This window comes from Macrobrachium nipponense, chromosome 18, assembly GCF_015104395.2.
Source record: "Macrobrachium nipponense isolate FS-2020 chromosome 18, ASM1510439v2, whole genome shotgun sequence".
NCBI classification, from domain to species: Eukaryota; Metazoa; Arthropoda; class Malacostraca; order Decapoda; family Palaemonidae; genus Macrobrachium; species Macrobrachium nipponense.
In genome coordinates, this window is record NC_087211.1 from 44,183,559 (window position 1) to 44,199,767 (window position 16,209).

Here is a 16,209-nt window from a genome sequence, read left to right on the forward strand (position 1 = left end):
TGACAGCAGCGATTGTTTGCTTGACGTCGTAAGTAAGAGAGAGAGAGAGAGAGAGAGAGAGAGAGAGTGAGAGAGAGAGAGAGAGAGAGAGAGGACTACGTGTCCCATATACCAAATGTGTTTAGAAGAATAAGGTGAGAGCAGCAATCGCCGACATGACGTAATAAGAGAAAGATATATCACATTATAGCAGATGATTTTTTTGAAAATCAGGTGACAGCAATGATTGTTTGTACGATATATAGAAGAGAGAGAGAGTTAGAGAGAGAGAGAGAAGAGAGAGCGAGAGAGAGAGAGAGGCAAACGCCACCATTGTGGGGAAAGAATAGAGAGGAGTGGTGTGAACGATCAATATGATTTCAGAATGTTAATAATGGCAAACTAAAGTCGTTACAAGTTACGCCAGTTCATGATTTACCACTGTCGTGAAATTTGCATCGGACTACATTACTCTTCATTTATAACATTTTACATTAAATACTGGAGTGAGCCGAGTTAAGGATTAGGTCGAAGGCGTGATATCGAGGTGTTCAGGTATTCGAGTAACTAAAATGTTCAGTGAGAACCACCTTTCCAACTTAGTCGAAATCAGGATTAAATGATCCAAAACTGAAAGGCTGCACTTGATTAGATTTCCACATTTTTTTTTTCTTTGGCTGTTTGACATCAACTTCGGAATACTGCCGATAAAGCAAAGTTAAGTCTTCACTAGAAGGCTTAAAAAAACTTTCCCGTGGCTTAATCTCGCGATCTCCCGGTAATTTTGGCAAATTCAAGGACCTGTCCAACTTGCTAATGATATTTACTTAGAATCTAGATATTCAAAGGCCATCAATCAGCTCATAATAAGCAACGATATCGATAACATTATAACTTGGTCTACGTAAAATTTTACTAATAAACATTAAGCAATGAAACAAGTAACAATACAACTTCGTTTACGTGTAATTTTTTTGTAACATTAAACAACGAAACAAGTAACATACAACTTCGTTTAAGTAAAATTCTTTGTTAATAACATTAAATAACTATGTAAATAACAATAAAACTTGGTTCAAGTAAAATTGTCTTTGTTAATAACATTAAGCAACGACACAAGTAACATTGTAACTTGGTATAAGTAAAATTGTCTTTTTTTATTAATAACATTAAGCAACGATTTAAGTAACATTACAACTAGCTTTATGAAAAATTGTCTTAGTTAACATTAAGCAACGATGCAAGTAATATAACTTCATTTACGTAAAATTGTCTTTGTTAGTAACATTAAACAACGCTATAAGTAACAATATGACTTGGTTTAAGTAAAATTGTCTTTGTTAACTTTATAACTTGGTCTACGTAAGGTTGTCTTTGTAAATAACATTTAAGCAACGATAAAGTAACAATATAACTTAGTCAAGTATAATGTACGAGTATGTCCAACTTGAATATAAGATTATTTATAAGTATGACAACGTAAGTAAAAGTATTCTACAAGTATAAATTGACGTACAAAAGTCAGTATACAAAATTAAGTGTAGCTATGAAACTTGCCTGCGTGAAAAACGAACAAGTTTAAAAACATATTAATGTGTAGTACTCATGCCTAATAATAATAATAATAATAATAATAATAATAATAATAATAATAATAATAATAATAATGGATAGACTATAAGAAAGCCTTCGACATGATACCACACACATGGCTAATAGAATGCCTGAAAATATATGGGGCAGAGGAAAATACCATCAGCTTCCTCAAAAATACAATGCGCAACTGGAATACAATACTTACAAGCTCTGGAATAACACTAGCAGAGGTTAATATCAGGAGAGGGATCTTCCAGGGCGACTCACTGTCCCCACTACTCTTCGTAGTAGCCATGATTCCCATGACAAAAGTACTACAGAAGAATAGATGCCGGGTACCAACTCAAGAAAAGAGGCAACAAAATCAACCATCTGATGTTCATGGACGAAATCAAGCTGTATGGTAAGAGCATCAAGGAAATAGATACCCTAACCCAGACTGTAAGGATTGTATCTGGGGACATCAGGATGGAGTTTGGAATAGAAAAATGCGCCTTAGTCAACACACAAAAAGGCAAAGTAACGACAACTGAAGGGATAAAGCTACCAGATGGGAGCAACATCAAACACATAGATGAGACAGGATACATACCTGGGAATAATGGAAGGATGGAGATATAAAACACCAAGAGATGAAGGACACCGATCAGGAAAGAATATATGCAGAGACTCAAGGCGATACTCAAGTCAAAACGCCGGAAATATGATAAAAGCCATAAACACATGGGCAGTGCCAGTAATCAGATACAGCGCAGGAATAGTGGAATGGACGAAGGCAGAACTCCGCAGCATAGATCAGAAAACCAGGAAAACATATGACAATACACAAAGCACTACACTCAAGAGCAAATACGGACAGACTATACATAACACGAAAGGAAGGAGGGAGAGGACTACTAAGTATAGAGGACTGCGTAACATCGAAAACAGAGCACTGGGGCAATATCTGAAAACCAGTGAAGACGAGTGGCTAAAGAGTGCATGGGAAGAAGGACTAATAAAAGTAGACGAAGACCCAGAAATATACAGAGACAGGAGAAAGACAGAAAAGAACAGAGGACTGGGCACAACAAACCAATGCACGGACAATACATGAGACAGACTAAGAACTAGCCAGCGATGACAATTGGCTATGGCTACAGAGGGGAGAGCTAAAGAAGGAAACTAAAGGAATGATAACAGCGGCACAAGATCAGGCCCTAAGAACCAGATATGTTCAAAGTACGATAGACGGAAATAACATCTCTCCCATATGTAGGAAGTGCAATACGAAAAATGAAACCATAAACCACATAGCAAGTGAATGCCCGGCACTTGCACAGAACCAGTACAAAAAGAGGCATGATTCAGTGGCAAAAGCCCTCCACTGGAGCCTGTGCAAGAAACATCAGCTACCTTGCAGTAGTAAGTGGTACGAGCACCAACCTGAAGGAGTGATAGAAAACGATCAGGCAAAGATCCTCTGGGACTATGGTATCAGAACGGATAGGGTGATACGTGCAAACAGACCAGACGTGACATTGATTGACAAAGTCAAGAAGAAAAGTATCACTCATTGATGTCGCAATACCATGGGACACCAGAGTTGAAGAGAAAGAGAGGGAAACAATGGATAAGTATCGAGATCTAAAAATAGAAATAAGAAGGATATGGGATATGGCAGTGGAAATGGTACCCATAATCATAGGAGCACTAGGCACGATCCCAAGATCCCTGAAAAGGAGTCTAGAAAAACTAGACGCTGAAGTAGCTCCAGGACTCATGCAGAAGAGTGTGATCCTTGAAACGGCGCACATAGTAAGAAAAGTGATGGACTCCTAAGGAGCAGGATGCAACCGGAACCCCACACTATAAATACCACCCAGTCGAATTGGAGGACTGTGATAGAGCAAAAAAAAAAATAAAAAAAAAATAAAATAAATAATAAATAATAATAATAATAATAATAATAATAATAATAATAATAATAATAATAACAATAATAATAATATCAAATGCCACTGGATATTACTCAGTTCGAAAGCAAACACAAAAAATTTGGCTGCATGAAAAAAAAAAAAAAAAAAAATGTGCACTGCCTTCACGGTTGAGCTAAAACATTAGAATAATTAAGATGAGTTTTTGTTTTGTCATAAATTAAGCCCGGATGATATAAAATATTTTAGCGCTATACGTCCCTATCTCCATTTTAACGAGATTCTGTCAGTGATTTGCGTGTACGTGTGTCTAAAGGCCCGTCCACACCAGGGTCCTTTAAATATACGAGTATATTTAAAGGACCTTGGTCCACACGGTCGAGCTTTGTTCAACGAACTCTACTCGATGTGACGTCAGAAGCGGAGAAACAGCGGGGAGTTGTTTGAGCTTTAAGCGGGTCTTATGCCGGCACAGGCTCTTGCTCCCACAGCAGCCCGTAGGACAGCCTTCTTACAAGCTACTGCAAACCCTGCGTGTTTGTTTGACGTATTATTTCCCAAATGTATCGATGTTGGAAAACGGACTTTTATGCGCATTGACACATGGACCAGTTTAAACATTGTTCCAATAACTAAAGCCTCGTCCACACGGTCGAGCTTTGCCCAACGAACTTTGTTTGCTCCAGATGGAATATCTTATTCCATCTTGCTTTGCTCGATGTGATATCAGAAGCGGGAAAAAAATCACAGCAGCGGGTAAGGTTCTTTATGATTTTTCCCGCAAAGTTCGCCGGGCACAGCTCGACCGTGTGAACAAGGCTTAAAAGTCCGTTTTCCAACGTCTATAAATTTAGGAAATAATACGTCAAAACAAACACGCTGGGGTTTCAGTAACTTGTAAGATAGCAGTGTACGTTAGTTATCATTTTAACAATGAAACGGCGAAAAAGAAAGGTTAAAACTACCTTCAGTTCTTAAAATATTTTTCACGAATACGAAATCGTATTGCAAACTCGAGGGTCACACGATCTAGATATATACCTAGACCGTGGAGGGTCTAGGAAGTTTGATCGATCGTTTGCACCATTCATTTAGTAAAGGGAAAATGAGAGTAAAAAGGCTTGAAAGGTGTAGGGAATCCTCGCAGTTGCACTAAGAAACATGTGTAAAGAGAGGGTGGATAACAAGACGGAAGAGAGAGAGAACATGAATAGAGGTAGGTAGTACAGTAAAAGGAATGAAAGTGGTTGCAGCTAAGGGCCGCAGGGACGCTACAAAGAACCTTAAGTAATGCCAACACCCTACAGTGCACCGGATAAGGTGCACTGGGATTGGATTTCTCTGCCTTTCTCTACAGTCAACACTGTGCAGGTAAACATACCCGTCTCGGTGTCTTCAGTATATATACCCGTCTCGGTGTCTTCAGTATATGTAAAACTCATTATCGAAAGCTAAAGGCGCACTGAACTTCCCGTGTTGAGGGGTCTGGTGACCTCTCCTAGCCTGACCCTGACATCCAAGCAAAAGATGCATTGCTAACCAAACTTGTTACGTAGTGTGAACGCATACCATGGTTCTATCTAACATTAGTTGATCTTGAGATCATGCCAACCGTTAACCTACCCACAAAATGAATCTCACCAAAAAACTTTGACGCTAAACAAATTGTGTTATATGTTTTTCCTTTATCACTGAAACGAAATCATGCTACATCGAATCCAGTATTTCACGATCCATTTAGGTGAAAGTCAATCTATGTGAAATAGGTTGGTTAGTCAATCTATAAAAAAAATAAACAATAATATGGCCATTTTGTCCCAGTGAGGTTTTAGTTTGACGGTTTTAAATCATTCGCAAGCACAATAGCCTACGTATTAAACAAAAATCTTATCACCGACTTCTAATTTGAAATAAATATTTTTATTGTGACAACATTAAACAACCCATAACGCCGATGTTCCTAAAATGTCAATTTCCACATAGCCTACCTCTCCTTACATGACAAGAATTCGTTGATTTTCAACACGCAGATTAATTGAAAACTGACATGACACTTAAGAAACGGTGACCACCTGTTAGACCAAATTAAGTCGATGTGACACTCCAAAATTAACAAGAAAGAGAAACATAATGATAAAGATTAAAATCCCCCTTATCTTTATGGACGTGCATGCAGTCCCTTGCATGAAATGCGTCCCCCAATCCTATGATATTATTTGCGGAACTCCTCGTAAATCCCTAGGCCATACCTCGCCAATCTTAATCTGACATAGCCTGGGAGCAATTAAGGAAGGGATGTAATGTTTATGGCGGCTGGGAAATTAGCCTACAACTGGGGTGATCAACAGAACAATGTTCATGGTAGCATAGCATACTGTCTCGAAAAATGCGTATTGTTTTAGCACTTTTGTGAACATCCTTACCTTACTCGGCGACGGCATGATCGATAACCTACATGATGATGATCAGGACGTTTGCATAGGTAGCCTTGGAAACTAAAGTCATCAGGAAAAGCACTGATTAAGTCACTATCTTTATCTTAGAAATCGCGGCACTGGTTCTGATTAACGCACACAGCAAATGCAAAGTTTACCGCTAACATCAAAAGCTCCCTTCCCCGGTCGCAAAGAGGAAAAGATCAGAGAATAATGATGGGTCCGGGTCGAACGAATAGTCAGTTGCTCGACGAGTAGGTGTTAAAACAAAAGACTATCTAATTTTAATGTCACTTCTATCCACTCAAATAATTGTATGTGTTGTATGAATAAGCAAATAAATATAAAAAATAATAAAATTAATATATAAAATAGTATATAAAATACCTACCCGATCATCTTCTCAGATAGCATTTTAACAAGCAAACAGTTAGTAACCAGTTATCGGTTAGGACAACACCGGTGGGTACTAAACGCTCTTTACACTCACTTGTAAATAAACACAACGAAACACGGTGATCGTGAAGACATTAGTGGCCGTAAGGACGACGAGATTTCAAAACTTACTTCTGACTATCATATTTATCGACTGGTGTTCTTAGTATACTAAAACATGAAATGACTAAGCTCATCCTTTGTGACTAAACACTATGTGCACATCAACAGGATTTGAACAAAAACGAACGCCAAAAACCGATTACAAGGTGATTTTCGAATCTGTCATTCATGTAGCTCGTCGATGTGTCATTCGAGAGGAACATGACTCTTATGAAACAAGATGAGAGGTTTATGCCCGTGAACTTGCGTAGAAGAATGACCGTCAGTGAGGGAAAAAAAAAAAAAAAAAAAACAGAAAAATGTGAAAGGAAGGCTTACTGAAATAAAACAAATACTTTCCAAAGGACAGGAAAACTGATATTCATTACTTAGAAGCCACAGCTAGTACGTATACTATATATATAATATATATATATATATATATATATTATATATATATATATATATATATATATAAATATATATATATATAGTATATATATTATATATAATATATATATATATATAATATATTATATATATATATATATATATATATATATATATATTTTTTATATCACGTTCTATGATAGATACATTGTTGTTATCACATCATTGGTCATTCCTTATTGCTTCCTTTCCTACACTTTTTCTCCATCCTTCACTTATCCGGTTTTCTTCAGGTCTGGGCTAGATAAATGCCTTGGATCGCCCATTCTGATGCCATTGACCTTAAAAATAAGTGGCATTTCTGCCCAACGATATACATACTGGAAAATATTTACACCAGTTAATCACTTCTCACGAAGTTGGTATGAATCTTAAGCTTGCCTTCAATTAACATTGTGTTTCTATGAAAGCTCTGTTTTGAAAATAGGAAATTTTTGGCTGTTGTGCAGAAAATAAATACTGTAATCTATATGCAAAAGGTGGTCTTTCTGAACCAAGAAAACAATATAGTTAATGAATAAAGCTTAACATATATCATGTGCGTGGATGTGTTCAGTTTTATATACACACAAAAAAAACAATTTCACTAAAAATATATGAATATATAGTACGACCTTCATTTTCAAATTACCTGTTGTAAATCACTGTAAAAAGTATTATTAACGTTATTATCTCTGTAATGGAAGAAGCAACGAATATATTCTTTTATCCTCCTCTCCATCTAGCAAAATGAAGAAGTTCGTGCTAGTCTCCCACTAAGCTGGGTTCCTTGAGGTTGTGCATGATGCCGTCCTCTGTATAATTTGTGACAAAAATTTTATGGACAATTCCACCTTAAATACAACGACCATTACCCGCGTCTATATTTAATTTTGCAATGTTCAGTTGCATTTATATGGGCAGAATCTTTCATGCAGGTGTTCGTTTCTCTTCTGGTTTTGTCATATTCGACTTTGAAGGGTCATATCTATCATTTAAAAGGGTAAGTTCCTCACCGGACGAGTGGGTTCCTTACTTGACTAGCATTCTAGTAGCTTGAGTTCGCTTTGCGTGGGCGCCATGGTAGAATTAGAGGAATTTTTTTCTGGTGAGGAGAAATTAATTTCTCGTTATATGTGGTTCGGATCCCACAATAAGCTGTAGTATGTCCCGTTGCTAAGAAGCCAATTGGTTCCTAGCCACTTTCAAATAAAATTTAATCCTTCGTGCCAGGCCTAGGAGAGCTGTTAATCAGCTCAGTGGTCTGGTAAGGCTAAGGTATACTTAACTAGTCTTTTTTTCTTCTTCTTTTTATGTAGACGACGCCTTCCATTTTTGAGGGATGAACACCGATGTGACATGCATCCTCATATCCTTTCCTCCGTTAAGACCTTTCCTAGCCAAAGCACTGTAAGCATTACTCAGGTTCTCTGCAGCGTCCCTTCTGCCCTTAGCTTAGCTGCAGGCCTTTAACTTCATTCCTTTTACTGGAACTCCGTTCACATTCTCTTCCATCTTACCTTCCACCCTCTCCTAATAATTGTTTCGTGGTGCAACTGCGAGGTTTTCATCCTGTTGCACCTTTAAATCCTTTTTACTCAATTTCCCTTTCACCACTGAATGACTTCATAGGTCCCAGCGCCTGTCCTTAAATTTCACATTCCTTTCCATTCCATGTCCTAGCCCAAGAATAAAAAAAAGAAGAGAATCCGAGAAGAAATTGACACGGGTCGTTCGGGCTCGCCTTTCTAGAGGCGACATCATTCACCCTTTTCCTCTCTTTATTTTGGGCATTTTTACTCTCCCTAAGGGAAACTTTGAATAGAATATTATAGTCACGTGATTCGAAGGGTCTCTCGGTTGCTAATTGAAGAAGTCATTTGGCTAATCAAATGAATGGGTATTCAAGTCACGCAATCTTCATGAAAAAATGAACTCGAAATAATCATTCATTTCACTTTTATTAAACTTATTCCAGAGTCAAAAACAAAGATAAAATAAGGGGCATACTAAATACCAATTATCCTCGCTAGATCTTGCTCAGAACTCTGAAACATTCTGGGATGAGAGCTGCACTGAGGACAGCTCTGAATTTGCATATGAAATGGCTTCATTTAGACTAGGGATAACAGAGTGGAAGACATGCCTTACGGCATAAGCAAAACTCTCTTAGGAACGAAGTTGGCAAAAGATTTATCGTTAACATTCCAGCGCCAAATGTTCCCGTAGTTATGGGTGACTTGAATGACTTCCCTTCATTTTATTACTTTTTTTCTAAAACTAATATTTTTTCAGCCCTAGAGAAAGTGGCTTCCAAATGTTAGCCCTCCATTCTCAACATTATTTTAATTAGCCCTCAAGCCCCATGACCCTCTCCCAAACCTAGTTGCGACACATCAAACCATCACAGTCGAATAATTACCAGGTACATGATTTACTGCGAAACGCGCCTAAAGCACTTTGGCTCGGTCAGGACTCAAACCCCGAACCATTCACTGGTTAAACCAGTTTCCTAGCCACTCAACTATGAAGCTCAGTTTATGTCAATTCAGTTCAGCTTAATTGACTAAGGTACCTGTACCTCTCTCTCCTATTCTTGTGATTGTTTTCTATTGGTTAACTTTTATTCATTTCCATATTAAATTTACGGTACTCTTTTATTTGCGTTTAGGTTAATTTATCCTTGTCTGTCATTTTCATAGGTTTAGTTAATTATGTTGATATCGAATATATTGAGTTACATTTCGTACACTCTTCCTTATTTTATCATTTTGTATGTGAATACTCTATTCCACGAATCATCATAATGATAATAATGAAACCCACATGGTATCCGTGGCCTACTTATACCAGCGATTTATACCATTTCTTGAGAAATTATTTGTGTCTTTGTTGATCTAAACAGTGAATTATTCATCAGGTTGTTAGTTGATCAGAGTAAATCACAGCCAGTTTAAAGAAGGGCGTGGGAATGGGGCTTGCAATCGCATCCTAAAATATTTGTGGAAAAGAACAAATCTGGCGATGTGGCTTCTGTAAGAAGCAACTGCGATGCTATGGACGTCTTCTGCAGAGAGGTCACTTCTTGACCAAGCAGTGAAAGAATGAATGTCGGAGTTACTGTTATATAGGGGCTAGCCCAGCTACAGCTGAAATTTTCCCATTTCTGTAACTGCACTTGCGCCGTGGAAGTTTTCTGCACAATGAGTTCATCCATGGTTGAGTAAGGAGAGACTTTATGTCGAAAGTAACTGCTACCTCCTTCTACTAAGATACCGTCTCTTTTAATGAGAAACAGTGTGGTATACTGGTAGAGAGAAAAAAAAAAAACTTTTCGTCCAACGCTCTAAATTAATTAAGACTTGAGGCAGATTTCTTTTGCAGAACTTGTATAAACTGCTCAGAAAAAGTCCTCATATTTCCGGCGTCATTGCACTAGATGAGTTTCACGAGGAAAGATAAACATCGGCCTGAGGCCACGTCGTATACACATGAAATAATCTTTTTTTTCTTTACTAATTATTTAATTTTGTTTCATTTATATTAATTATTTGTGTGAAACCTGCTTGGTAAGTTAGTGCATTTCATATGAATGTATGTCCATTTCGGATAAAGTATTCTCTCTAGAATAAAATGCAATGTATATTATATAATCTAATTCCCATAAATTAACGACGATAGTAATAAATTACACGTTCAGACGGGAAAAGGCTTATTCGGACCTTGGCTGATTCGGATCTTTATCCAGGCTTATTCGGACCTTCATATGATTGGCCGATTTTTCTATGCAGTTTTATCTCCTGAACAAGAGTTTTAAGCAATATTTATTCGGACGACTGTTATTAACCCCCAGGGACTCGTACTAAACACGGCGAAATACATTTGACGCCCCAATTCCTGGTGGCTTTCGTATTCGCGTGGACGAACGATGCGGAATGCTTATATAGAAATACCCACTGCTATAATATAGAATTATTAGTATGGATCCGAATCACCCAAAACAAAGGTCCGAAACAACCGAGCAAATGGTCCAAATTAGCCTAAACAATTGTCCGAATCAGCCTAGCAAATGGTCCGAATCAGCCAAGACTAAGGTCCGAATAAGCCTGCATCCATTCAGACTTGCCGTCGTTCAGACCGGTGCCAGCCTCTCAGCCTCTCAAAGTTCAGATCTATTCAAGTATGAAAAGTACTTTGGTTCGAACTTAGGTCTGTACAAACGTCCTCAGGGTTGGTACAAGGAGAGTAATAATAATAATTTTAGTTTTTACTGCTTCGAATAATAAAAGGACGGTAAAAACACACATTCATTTATATATATATATATATATATATATATATATATATATATATATATATATATATATGTGTGTGTGTGTGTGTGTGTGTGTGTGTGTGTGTCCGTGTGTGTGTGTGTGTATGGGTATTATTAGTGAAAGAAAAGAGAGAAAAACGCATTTCATTTTAGTCACCCCTTAAAATGTCAGTGAATGGTTCCGTTTTCTTTAGACATCATTTGTTTACAAAGTCATGTCAGCTGTGTGATGGAAGTGTGAGCCTATCGATTCAACATTTAGGCCTCTGAACTGGACAAAATGACACGAAATAAGGAAAAATCCGAGAAGCGAAGTGCTTCGGACAAAAAGTAAGTTGTCATCTAAGGCTTTGTGGAAAATCCTGTTTCGTTTTTTTGGTGTCCTAGACAAAAGCTAAAGATTGCCAGCTAGGTAGGGCAAAAGTTCGCGAAACTACTAACTACCTAGCCTAGCTATCTTAGATACATTATCGTAAGCCAAGTTAATGTAAACCAGTGTTTAATTACATTTACAGATTGAAGCAAAATTTCTCCATTTTTAAAGTATGATTGTGATCATATCATTACTTGTACCTTATTCACTGTAAACGAAGGGTCACTCATTCTACCTAGCCTATTCTGAGTCTAAGATCCCTAATCTGTTACTGTGATAGGGACTGCCTTTTTTATATTTTACCATTCATTCCAGTGGGATAGTATTGAATTAACCAGGTAGTTTGCAGAACGATGGGACTACCTTGAAATGGAAGTTTATTCCAGCAAATACGATGTTGAATGTTACTTGGGGCAAGTGGGCTGGGGGGGGGTGGGGGGGGGGGGGGGGGGGGTGAAGCTTCCCCAGCCAAGTCAGGACATGGCACCCTAAGTTAGGTTAGGAAGGTAAGGTCTAGTTAAGACAGGGCATTCCTGGACAAGGTCTGGTTTGTTTTCGTCAGAACCTGTTCCTGTCATTCCAGTTACACCCTTCCTGACTAACCATTGTTGAAACATGGTTTAGTTAGGGTAGTTATATATTATTTTCCTTTAAACCACATTTTGTTATTGAAATTTTTATGGAGTGATTTTGTCTCTTTAACTTAATTAGTATGAAACTCATGCTCAAGTCTATCACAAATTTATTGTTACTGGGATATTGAATGTCTGTTATTTTTATATTTTACCATTCATTCCAGTGGGGCTGGTATTGAACACGGTGCTCATGGGAGCAGTCCTGGTATTAAACTAAAACTTTACCGGGAAAGAAATGAATGTCAGAAACACTGAAAGTTCACTTGAACACAAGAGATGATATTTGATAATGGTCTAAAGTAAAATTTTTCTCGAGTTGGTTTAGAGTTGGCTGAGGTTGCTATGATATTAATGTTGAAAGAATTTTTTGTTGTTTGATGGTCACTGGGGTTTAGTACAGTTCAAATTATGACTAGCCTAACTTAGAAAGGCGTAGGCTTAATAATATTTTTAATTTTGGGTAGATTGTGTTAGCTTGTGCAGACTGTATATGCGTATGTGACTTTAGTCTCCGGATTGAGGATTTGCAGGACAAAGCAATGGCAAATAAAGATTAGTCCACATCATATTCTGGTAGAAACATATGAACAATTTATTTTCTGGACTGATTATCACCTGTTTTCATACAATCAACTTACCTGTCAGATATATACTTAGCTAAGACTCCGTCGTCCCAGCTAAGTATATATCTGCCAGGTAAGTATGTATGAAACTTTATTGTATCATAACAATATCATTTTATACATTTCTACCTTTAGGCCTTTTGCTAGTGGAAACCACAAGTTTTTTTTTTTTTTATATGTATAACCATTCCTGCCCTCCAATGATGAAGAGGCTAGGTTATGTTGGGATTCAAAGCAATAGGAGGTTGACAAAAATGCAAAAAATGCTGCTTACAGTAGTATATATATTTTATTTATTGAGAATAGTAAAAAAATAGAAACCTTTTAATATGAAATTATAGTTTTGTATTTAATGCAATTTATAGTTTATTGGACTTAATGAGTGCTTTTGATACTCTGGTAGACATTATTTTAGAAACTTGAAAGCTGTTTGGATAGTAGTAGGCTAGATGGTAATCTTGAATACTGAATTTAAATGACTGTTTGAGAAGCGGCAAAGTTTGTACAGATTGGGAGAGGATTTTCAAGAAGTTAGGTATTCAAGAGAAATGTAAGACAGGGAAGCTGGTGCTTTTGGTTTTACACATTATCATTCATTAATGAATCATGATGTGAAATTTGTTTGCTGATGATGCCTATACATTTTTATTTAGGTGTTTACTGAAGATATTGATGGGACCAGAGGTTTAGTAATATTATGAAGGATATGAAAAGGAAATGGATGGAAATGTAGCAATTAAGTAATCTGATAGTTGGTAAAAAAGTATAGTACTAGAAATCTTGGTTGATATGTTAACAGTAATTATCCTTGAGGATACTATAAATGTTTGAATTGAAGTTAGAAATTTAAGAGTAATCATTTCTTTGAGGGGAAACATTGTAATACTGTGAAAATTGCTGGATATCACTTAAGAAGTACTACTGCATTATATAAAGGTATGGAATATCCAGATACGTACTAATATGAGATGGAGAATGTAAATATTTGGATATATGTAATGTTATGTATGATATTTAGGGCCTATCGTCATTCCAGTATATTACTCCTTTACATATTGAATTGCATTGGCTGCCTGTTAAAGCAAGAATTAATATTTTTGTATATAAATGAACTTTTGCCATCTGTACAATTTAGCACAGAAATTCACAAATAACATAACTGGAAACTGGTTTAATAAGCCTATAACTTGGAACTAGTATAAGTACATATTTAGAATTATTAAATATTCAACGGCAAGATTTATTTATTAAACCACTGGGTGATTTTAAATAATCTTATACTATACAGTAATGTATTGGAGTTAACACGAAGCTGAATATCATATATATCAAGATGCATAGTATGAGGATAACACCACATGATTGTCATAATCTCTTGAGTTTTTTAGGTACATTATGGTTTTTTAGTGAAATACTGAATTGAAATAAACTATTAAACATGCCTTCTAGGATGGGGCCATGGATGAATCAAGTCCTGCCAGCCATGCTTATTGGGCTAGAACTTAGAAAAGAAAGGCCCCTTTCCACTCAGTAAAAATGATAATGGGCATTGAGGGATGTGATGTGAGATTAAATGAGGCATCATTTTTTTTATGAGCAGTCTAATTACTTGAGCTGTTTTAACTTTGTACATTATATTTTTGTTTTATTGTAGTGTCTTACCGAACAATTATAGAGCCGTGATTTCCACGAGCGGCAGGATACTAAATTCAAATTTAGCGCGTCGGCGTCGCCAACACTGGTGGTGATGACGTCATCTCCTCCACTCGCGGGAGAACCAGGTACAACTGCCCAGGTGAATCCAATTCTTTTTTTCCTGCCGGCGCGGTGAACATCGGTGGTCGGTGCGGTTGGTATGACTTTGCTTCGCTTTTTTTTCTTGTGGAATTGATCTTCGGAATTGGTGAAGTACTCTTTTTTGGCGTTGTTGTTATTTTGCTTTTTATTTAGGCGTTGCCATGTCGGATTTCTGTCCGTCGGGAGTTAGGTTTTGCATCTCAGGATGTAAAACTAGATTATCCAAGTTAGAATATGATTCTCACACTAAATGTGTTAAGTGTAGGGGACAGGTTTGTTCAGCAGATCGAACATGTAACGAGTGTAGTGATTGGCTGATTCTCAATGGAAGTTTTTTTTAGTTCATACTCGGAGAAATTAGCTAAAGACAGAATTAGAAAAGCAGCGCTTAGGGAAAGTAGACTTAGCTCCGCTTCGTCTTGCGATGCTTCTGTTCCTTCTGTTTCTCCTCAAATTGTTATGTCTCCTTTAACTACACCTCCTATTACCTCCTACTAATCCCGCTTCTCCGGCTTCCCGTGTAGTTTCTTCCGACACCATTGCCAGTCTGGAATCGAGGCTAGATCAGAAATTTTCGGTACTAGCGAATACGGTTTTGCAACTTGGTAATTCAGTTAAGACGTTTTTGGAGAAAGCCGGCTTCAATTCAGGTTAAGGAGTTGTAGTTGAGGGTGCGTCTGTCTGTCCTGACACGTCTCCTAGACAAAGGTCACTGTCCAGCTCCCCCGCACCGGGGAGAAGACATACCGGAAGTCCAAGGGAGTCGATCGGGATTTGCCCACAGACAGGCGCCTCTCTTGTTGAGCCTGTTGCGCCTCACAGGGCTCGGTTAAGCGTTGGAAAGGTGTTGCGGTCAGACGCCTTTCGAATGATTCAAGCGATTCGTCTCCGGTCGCGCGGCGCTCTTGGCGAGATTCGCCCGTTTCGCGTCCCTTAAAGAGGCGTTCAGGCGCCGATTCTTCGCCTCCTCCAGTCAAGCGGTATAAGGAGACTGAGAGTAGGGTTGCGCCGCGACCATTAGCGGCTCGTTCGTCGCCTCAATCTGTGCCTTTTTCGGCTCCATCTACTAGTAGAGATTGTGGTTTTAGCGCTGTAGCTAGCAGTTCTAAGGGTGTTTCTTTAGGCGCTTTTTCGTCTGTTACGCCTGATGCGCCTGTTTCGCCTCGAATTTCGGCGGCTCCGAGCGAGGCGCAAGTAGTTTTTCCGCCTCCTGCTGAAACATTTAGGCTCTTCCAAGCCTACGTTAACGTTTTTGATTCGTCTCTGGCGCCTTTGCGCAAGCAGTTAGAGATGTTAACCAACTGGATGAATGAGTCCAAGGGTGGTTCGAAACCTTCAGATCCGGTTGTAGTTCCGTCTACTTCTTCGGCGGTATCGGAGAATGAAGAAGAAGTAGAGGAGGAGGATTCACATCACCTCTCGTGTTATTCACGTCTCCTTAGATTTCTTCTGGTATCTTATCCAGATTATTTTGAGAAAGCGGCCCGCGCTCCCCAACTTCGACTTTTTTTGATGAGGAGGAAAACTTCAGACCCTCTCCTCCCAAAACTTGTTCTATCTAAAGCGGTTAGACA

The 16,209-nt window shown here is 38.0% G+C and overlaps 1 protein-coding gene and 1 long non-coding RNA gene across 2 annotated transcripts in view; one reads left to right on the plus strand and one right to left on the minus strand.

Annotated features, from left to right (window-relative positions):
- The window catches only part of LOC135197007 (uncharacterized), a 491,061-nt gene extending 484,928 nt beyond the window's left edge, over positions 1–6,133 (minus strand). Inside the window, exon 1 of the long non-coding RNA XR_010310530.1 lies at positions 5,915–6,133. This is a non-coding gene — a long non-coding RNA (uncharacterized LOC135197007). The remainder of the gene's footprint in view (positions 1–5,914) is intronic.
- A 5,265-nt stretch (positions 6,134–11,398) lies between these two features.
- Positions 11,399–16,209, plus strand: part of LOC135196564 (serine-rich adhesin for platelets-like) — a 34,174-nt gene continuing 29,363 nt past the window's right edge. The window contains exon 1 of the mRNA XM_064223409.1: positions 11,399–11,537. Within this exon, the coding sequence (XP_064079479.1) occupies positions 11,488–11,537 (50 nt within the window). The 5' untranslated portion in view covers positions 11,399–11,487. The remainder of the gene's footprint in view (positions 11,538–16,209) is intronic.